At 37.4% G+C, this 8,531-nt stretch overlaps 1 protein-coding gene across 1 annotated transcript; it reads left to right on the top strand.

The window, feature by feature from the left end:
* The first annotated feature begins 5,353 nt into the window (after positions 1 to 5,353).
* Positions 5,354 to 8,109, top strand: eloca (elongin C paralog a). The gene is made up of 4 exons (XM_018673993.2): positions 5,354 to 5,474; positions 5,979 to 6,006; positions 6,266 to 6,409; positions 7,630 to 8,109. The coding sequence occupies exons 2-4, from the start codon at positions 6,003 to 6,005 to the stop codon at positions 7,818 to 7,820; spliced, it is 339 nt and encodes a 112-aa protein (XP_018529509.1). The 5' UTR covers positions 5,354 to 5,474; positions 5,979 to 6,002; the 3' UTR covers positions 7,821 to 8,109.
* The last annotated feature ends 422 nt before the right edge of the window (positions 8,110 to 8,531 follow it).

Here is an 8,531-nt window from a genome sequence, read left to right on the forward strand (position 1 = left end):
GACCAGGCATGAAATCAAAGTATCTTCGTCGGGGTCTCACATTAGCGGTGCGGGCGCAGGGCAGGTGCCCCAGTTAGTCTTGGGTCGGTTTGTACTGTTTCCACTGCTGATCAGCCCCGGATTAGTGTAGTGTTACACCAGCAGCGGCACCTGCCTGGAATCAGCAACGCCATGTCGTGCACTTGCTGTGCCCTCTGCCCTGATGCCAGCAGACACTGCAAAACCAGCAGGGAGTTTTCTCATCTCACTCTGTTTTGTAGCACCAGTTTTGGAAAAGTCTGCAAAATTAGACTAGCAGTTACATATTCATACATACGTTTATTTATTATAAAAACATGTCAATCCACATTTAATATGTTTCTCTTGCAGGTTTAAAATTATCAGATGCCATTATTGGTATTGGAAAGGAATATTCTGGATACTGTATAATCCTGGCATTTAAAACCCCTATGTGAAGCCGAACTTGTCAGTAATAGTATAGAATATCTCTGTTACTATTCTGATGTAGCACAGCATGCTGGACAAGATTTGGTTGCACAGGCACTCCTGGACAAATATAAACCAAAACCTTATAAGCATATCCTACCCTCTTAGAGGCCATTTAACAAATTCCAGTGACAGTTATAATTTTGACCAGGGTCAAGAATCAACAATATTCTTGTTAATATTCAGCACAGATGGTTGTACCATTTACTATACAGGGAATAGAGTCCATATGAAGTCACTTCAGGAGGACTAACACAACAGCAAAACCTGTGTATAATTGACATGTATTTAATTTTGACCTGTTAAAAGGTTCTCACTTGCCATCTGATGAACTTAGCAGTCACTTGATATTGAAGTTTCTACAGCAACTGAAAGTGATTTGTATGGAGGACCACGGATGGCATGGAACTGGTTATTAAGTATTACATTAATTCGGTTCTAAATGAATTAATAAATAAAGAGACTGTATTACTACGTTTTCATTAACTGATATTTAAATGGGAAATAAAAACAAGAAGGAAAATGGAAATGCAAATGAGAAACTGAGCTGACCTCTCCCACACCTAATTAAAACCTGTATGCTTACTTATTTTAAATTCCCATTATTTGTTGTTTTTTATAAACCCCTTTATAATTTACCCTATTTATTAATGGATCATATATTCATTTGTAAATTCTTCTTTTTATTCCCCATTTAAATATCAGTTAATGAAATGCATAGTGATTTAGTCTTTTTATTTATGGTTTGATTAATTCACTTGTAAAATCTTTGATTATTTCCAATACCAATTAATGGAATGGTTAATAATCATTTCCATGGCACTTCTGGTCCCCCATGATTATAATGTATTTGTCACAACTATATCTGGTCCTTTATATTTCCTCCTATGGCACGTCTATAATTGGTATGTAAACAAGTGACAAATGCTTCAAAACATGACGTAGTTGTAATTATACATATATAATGAATTGTCTTCCGAAGTTTTAAACCCGTTTAATGCTTTATACTTTTTATACGTTAATACTTTTTTAACAATGTTTTGTTACTACGTGTCACATATCATTATATATGATTACAACTAAATTATACACTATTATCCATCAGTTATGAATACATCATGAGAGAAGTTACAATTGTTTAGTACATTTGAGACACTTTAAAAATGTCCTTACTTTTATAGTGGGATATAAAGCACTGAATGTACATATATTGCTTTTGAATACTCAAAATTTAGTAGGTGGCATTAAAATACTTAACTTACTGCCTAACACATGTACCTTTGTTGCAGATTGTTTTGATTAAGAATAAATCACCTAAGATCTTCGGTATAATGACTTAAATCTCTGTGTGTACGTGAGGATTGGGTTGGACAGTGAAGGCATCTTAACTCTGGCAAATATCCACTAAGATGAAAGCAAGAGTTTTTCAAGTGTATATTTAACTTCTCTCTCTGAGACCAAGCCTCCACCTTCTGTCTAAAATGCAGCTTGGTTGTGCTTCTAAAATTGGATTAAGGCTAGTAAGCAGTGAGGGGATATCAGTGGCCAGCGTTTTTCAAAACTGTTGCTAAGACATCAGTATTAAGCAGATCCCCTTTCCATGCCTTGCATAGCTAGCTTAGCTTAGCATCACTTCATCTGTTATATTTGCACAAACAAATCTCAGTTATAAAACCATAAACCACTCTGTCAAGCAAACTATTATCTGTGTCTCATCATTTAAACACACAGCACTCTTTTTTTCATCATATGCTAATGTTCCTACAAGCTGTTTTTTTTTTTTTTGTGGGCATGTGGACAACTAAAAAGTAAACACAATTCACTGTACCATTTCAGCACAAGACTTTTCATGTTCTGTTTATGTAGTGACATGTGAATTATGATGAAGGTTTTATCGTAGCAGTCTGTGAGGGTGAGTCATAGTTCAGACAAGCAAGGCCTCAACATAGTGCATTAGCCTTAAGCTATTGAAAGTAAATGGTTGTCACATCCATTTATCTGCCTGTTATGCCATTTGAAGTTTTTATCATGTGCAGAATAAGGGCAATAAACTAACAGTGTTTCGTAGAAACAAGCTAGAACATCCTATAAAGGGCTTTTCAGATGATTTGGATGGTATTCTCTTTTCTGTGCTTGTCACTGAGCAAACCACTTTGTTACAGAAGTTGGTGGCTTTGAATCATCATTGTATTGCAGGATTTACTGTTAATGACTGGATCAGAATAATGTTGCTTCAGTGACTCAGAGTGCATTGTGTTACTGCTTTCACAACAGACATTTTCCAAAACATTTTCATGAAATAAATAAAAGTCCGTCCCTATTTTTCTATGACACATCTGTTTAATAAACAGTTCTGCCACTTGTGTATGTATTTATCCAAGAAACACCTGATTAAGAGACTCCACCACGGTGTTGGCATATATAAGAATATCACATTACATGATGACCAAACTTTTTTGTAAGTTGACATTGTGCAAGCACATTTGCAATGCCAATGTCAGCCATCAGCTTGTAATAAGATTACTAAAGAACTTAATGAATTAACAATTAGCCAGACATTGTGTCCATCCAAGAATCACACGACAGATGTGTGTGCCATGTGAGTCAATGTTCAAACTATCACCAAGTGATTTTACTGTACGTGTTGTTGTTCTTGTGGTAGCAAAGAGAGCTGATAAGGTTCAGCATGTCTGGCCTTGAAATTATGACACATTGAAGCTATCACTAATTTTGTTGTTGAGCATGTTATTATTTTGTTGGTGTATTTTAATATTACTAGAAATAAATACTGTATGTATCATAAATTACATTACACCTAATTATTTTACCTTTCATCCAATGAGCCAGAATTGTTTGTGACATGTCATGTAGTTGCTGATGCTCCTCTCCAGCAGAGGTTCATGAGATTATAGGACCAACGTAAGAATTGCAGGGCGCTGCGACTCGCCTCAGGCAAAAGGGACAGTACCCTCAAATTCATTGTGACAAGCCTTACCCTCTTTTCAGAGAAGAAATGCCCAAAGACATTCCTCCCCCATCTTTCCCTATCATGACTAAAATTCTGACCTGGTTACATTCAGGGCTCCTCTAACAAAGCCATTGTACTGTTCATTAATGATCCCGTGTGTTGACATTTGACCCACTCTGTGGTATTGAAACTGGTGGTATTGAGATGCTGGACAAGTTAATATGAGGCACAGTTTACTTAACCTGCCATTCCATATGCACCTTAACACAACATTTTGTCTTTAATGATTAGCAAAAAGAGAAAAATGTTTAAATCATTTATGAACTAAGTGAACATTTGAATGTTTAAGATGTCAAGCAAACACAAACATTTAGCTACTCTAACAAGCATAAAGATGGACATGTTCCTTTTCTAGCAAGTTAACAGCATCCCACCATTTCCATTGTGGCCTGTGTTTGTGTGCAACAAAGTGTGATCTGAGAGAGTATACCATTCAGTTGATGTGTCAAAGGGCTAGATGATATCACTTGGCATGACAACAGTGTTTGCATATATTGTATGTACATGTGTGTGTTAAGGAAGCCCTGTTCTAAGGGCCCACAGCAGCCTCCCCAAAATAGAGCCGTGAGCAGCTGCAGCGGGATGGGTGCGTATCAGAGAGACATCAAAGAGGCTGCCGCCACCCGCCCGCTCTGATCATAAGCACTAATGGTGTAATGGGGGACTGGAAGGTCAGTGATTGTTTTTGGTTGTGTGTGTGAGCGGGCACAAGTGTGTATGTGTGAGAGTCAACACAGACAGTCAAGAGGGAGGAGGCTACTAGAACTTTCTGGAACACACACTGACAGCATTTCTAAACCTGGTATTACTGTAAAGAAAATACCAGGTCAAGTGTCACCTCTGCACAAGTCACCACTGTCATCTGAGGTAACAATGAGCACAGCCACTTAAAGAGTACTAGCCAAAAGGAAAAAATGTCTCCTTTGTCCCACCAGTGAGTCAGCTGTGGATCCCTGACATCTGTGTGAAGATAGCATAAAGGGGAAAAAATAAAAAAAATAAGATAAATAAATAATAAAAAGAAAGAAAAGAATTTTCTCTTACTGTCTTCCATGAGGAGCATTACACTCCTTCAGAAAGCACCTATTAGTCAAACAGCACAATTTACAGGCATGTTCAGTAATCTGCTCCTAGTGTCACAGCTCAGATAACTCTGCGTCCATTTCTTGGCCTCAGATTTCAACAGTCATCACTTTTCCTACATGAAAGAAGACCAGGCAGGATCAGGGCAAAGTCACACTCTGAACCTGACCGTGACTACAGTGAGTGCCAATTTCTCAACTGTGAATACTCACATAGAGTTTGGAAAATGTAAGATGGTGCAGAGTGCATGCCTTCTCTGTCTCTCATTCTTTCTTGAATTCAGATTTATGGGTCTGCAAAATGTCTCTGTCATGTCCAATCAGCACCTGCTCTTGCTCATCACAGCCAGTGGAGACAGTCGGGGAGGTTAACCTGGAACACAGGCGCCCTCTACAGGGATAACAGAACAATATCATCTCTAAAAAAAAAAAAACATGGCCTGTAAACCAGGGTAAATTTGACAAGTCATCTCAGCTCTTTATTAAAATTAAAAACTAACACCCCCTCCACTCCCTCTCATTAAAACATAATATATAGTGACGCTAATGTTGGACACCGGAGGGGTAATATTCGTTATCCAGAGATTGCATCTACTCTGTGCATTTTTTTTTCCTTCGACATTTTGTGATTGAACAGATGCAATTAGATTTTTTGTAAAGGTTTTTTTTGTTTGTTTGTTTTTGTGTTGTGCGTGTTTTTTTTTTCTGCAACAATCAGTGCAGTGACGAGGAACAGGACAATTTCTCTCTTCCAGTGAAATTCTACGGAAGAAATTAATTGCGGACAGGTGTTCATGCAAACTGGTTCCGGGTATCAACAGTCTGGTGGCTAACGTTAGCTGGAAGGCAATCTCCTCTCCTCATTCTTCTGCTGAGTGGTAAGAAACGGTGTTATGTTTCTATTACATGCTGTTGTGTGTTAGCGTGTCGCGGATTGTTTAATTGTTATGAGCTCTGAACATCGAACATCCAATTAAAGAAATTCTATAGTTTGTTTAGCCAAGGCGTTAGCTCGTTAGCCGACGCAAGCTAACGCTGACGGCTGCGAATTCACTTAAAAACAGCTTGGTCCGTGAATGAAATGACATCAATCGCTGTTTAATGTAAGTTGGATCAGAGCAGAGAAGTGATAAGAAGTGATGTAATTAGTTACTTACATTTATTTCAACGATAGTTATATTGTGGAATATTTTTGTTAGCTATTTGTGTGATTAAATGTAGCGTGAACGTTACACGGAGGAGTCAAATATTAGAAAATTAAGGGCCCTAACTAACGGTAACTTTAACGTAGGCGTGATTGCTTAATGTGAAGCTAGTGTCCAGCCTTGGCGACTTTATGTTGTTTATCAGATTGTCAGTCATCTTTCTTTGTTTTCTTCCAGGATTAACAGAAACTCCGGAACAAGATGGGTGAGTGATTAAATGTCCTACATATTATCCTCCCCAGAAATTCATTATGTTTGTCAACTCATAAAATGTGTTCACATCACAGTGGCTGGTTGCACTCATTGGCTTATTCACACTCATTTGTTAAGGTGATTCCTCAATAACAAAATCTCTCGCTATTCTCCAAAGTCACTACCTTTATGACAGTTGGCCAAATGTGTGTGTGCTACTGAGACGTTTAGCTCACACCTGTTTGAGACTGTCAGTTTCTATTGTTTCACAGATGGTGAAGAAAGAACCTATGGTGGCTGTGAAGGGCCAGATGCCATGTATGTGAAGTTGATCTCTTCAGATGGCCATGAATTCATTGTGAAAAGAGAACATGCCTTGACATCTGGCACTATCAAAGCCATGTTGAGTGGGCCAGGTGAGGATTCAGGCAAATGAAATATAAAAAACACTTTTCTTTTCCTTTTTTAAAAAAAATGCATATGGTTTGTAAAGGTTTTTCAAGTCTATGTTAACTGGAATAAGTCTTTTAATCATAATCTATGAGGAATCTATCATGTCTGAATATTATGAAATATTGGTAATCCCCAGAAAATGGAATAGTTTTCAGCACATCCAGTCGTTCTTTGGTACATCCAGTGCAACAACAATATGTAACTTTTTGTGGCCGCTGTTAATAGGGTGGATTAGCTCATGGTATTTTCTCTCCAGACTGCTGGATTGCTCCCATTCTTTACATAGTTTTGATGATTTTTTGGGAAGTGCGCACACAGAATGTAAACTACAAGACACCCCTCAGCAACAAAAAGGTTGAATATGCCTGAAAGACTTTTTTTCTTTAGACAGGGAACTGTATCATTTCAAAGCTTGATATTTCTTGGGAGAAGCAGCTTTGCAGGGTTGCTCTTCCAAGACTTCCTTCCTAGACTTGGAGGAATTAGGACAGAGTGTCAGAGCATAATGGTTTTATATGATTTGTGCAGCTTAGATGTGACTTTTCTGTAAACTGTATAGTTAACATTAATATCTGCAGAAACTGCTGTCTTCTGTGGACCCGATTATTATCCGAGTGATCTTCTGTTAATACTTACTGCTTTGTCTCCCCTTGTTAATATAATGTATGAAAAGGGTTTTATTTTGATGAAAACATTTTTCAACATTTATCACATACTAGGTTCCCAGTAAAACTGCTCACCCCAATGTCCTTTGTGTTAACAGCAGCTACACTGGTCTGCATCCCACTAAACAATGTGTAAGGTTGTGTAGAAAATGTGTATAGTCATGATGCTTTGCTTGCTTACTTGATTGAGATTTACTGGCAAGCGAGTGAGTCTGCTGTTGTTCAAGATAAGAATTATTGGTATTGATGTTTAATGTCCAGTTGGTGGCACTATGCTCCTTCCATACAATGGTTTTGATACCTCGCATTAAACATGGATTATAGAACTTCTTCTATAATCTGATCTTTCATTGATATCTACCATGGTCCTATGCCTTTTTATGTTAGTCAGTGGCATCTTGGAACTTCCAGGAAAGGTTACTCAAAGGGGTATTTCATAGATTGTATAATATTGTAAATTGTATGTCTGTGTTTCATTATTTCTACTCATGACACCTACTGTAACCCTCTATCTGCAGGTCAGTTTGCTGAGAATGAAACCAATGAAGTGAACTTCAGGGAGATTCCATCTCACGTCTTGTCCAAAGTCTGCATGTATTTTACGTACAAGGTCCGTTACACCAACAGCTCCACAGAAATACCTGAATTTCCCATCGCTCCGGAGATTGCGCTGGAACTGCTCATGGCTGCAAACTTTTTGGATTGCTAAAGTTAAAGTTACAAAGATAATGTTGAAGTATAAAACATTTTAATTTTTTTTTTTTGAATTAGCTTGTTTTCCCATGTAAACCATATAAAACACAGTGCATTTTTTGTTCGTTTGTTTTTGCACCTGGCTTTCTGTCCTAATTTTAATAGTATTAAAGGATTTCATTTTAATATAATAAATAAATATGGCAGGCTGCATCCCTTTCTTATCCCATGAATGTGATAAATGAACCCCCTGCCACAGAAATCTTTCTTCACCTCCATCTTAATAAAGACTTGTTTGGTGAGCACTTTTGTTGCCAGTAACTGCCTTGTTGCATATGACATATGTTGTATGGCTTTAAATACTACTTCCACAAAAAAACTGCTTCATACTTTATTTGTAGTATCAAATAAAGAATGATGCAGTTATATGAAGTACATACTTTTTTGTATTTTGACCTAGCTCAAGTAAAACATTACAGAATGTTTGAGAGACCACAAGAACAGTAGTGATTAGATATAACAAATGCTGCTCTTATCTGATAGGTATATTTCAGAGGTGGGTAAATAGTGCTAGATGTGTTAAATTCTCTGTTGGGATGTAACAATAATTAAAAGTCATGTTTTTTTTTTAGCTAAACAGATTTAATCATGTTTTTCCTATAGATCCTGCAGCATTTTACAATAGGAAAAACACACTGGTTGATATTTTCATTGTGAGAGGCAATAA

The sequence above is a fragment of the Lates calcarifer genome, linkage group LG24 (assembly GCF_001640805.2).
Source record: "Lates calcarifer isolate ASB-BC8 linkage group LG24, TLL_Latcal_v3, whole genome shotgun sequence".
Classification (NCBI taxonomy): Eukaryota; Metazoa; Chordata; class Actinopteri; family Centropomidae; genus Lates; species Lates calcarifer.

What these genes read in the sequence shown, in the direction of transcription:
- eloca (XM_018673993.2), top strand. An exon ending in AGCCATGTTGAGTGGGCCAG is followed by an intron (nt 6,410 to 7,629) that starts GTGAGGATTCAG and finishes CTCTATCTGCAG; the next exon opens with GTCAGTTTGCTGAGAATGAA.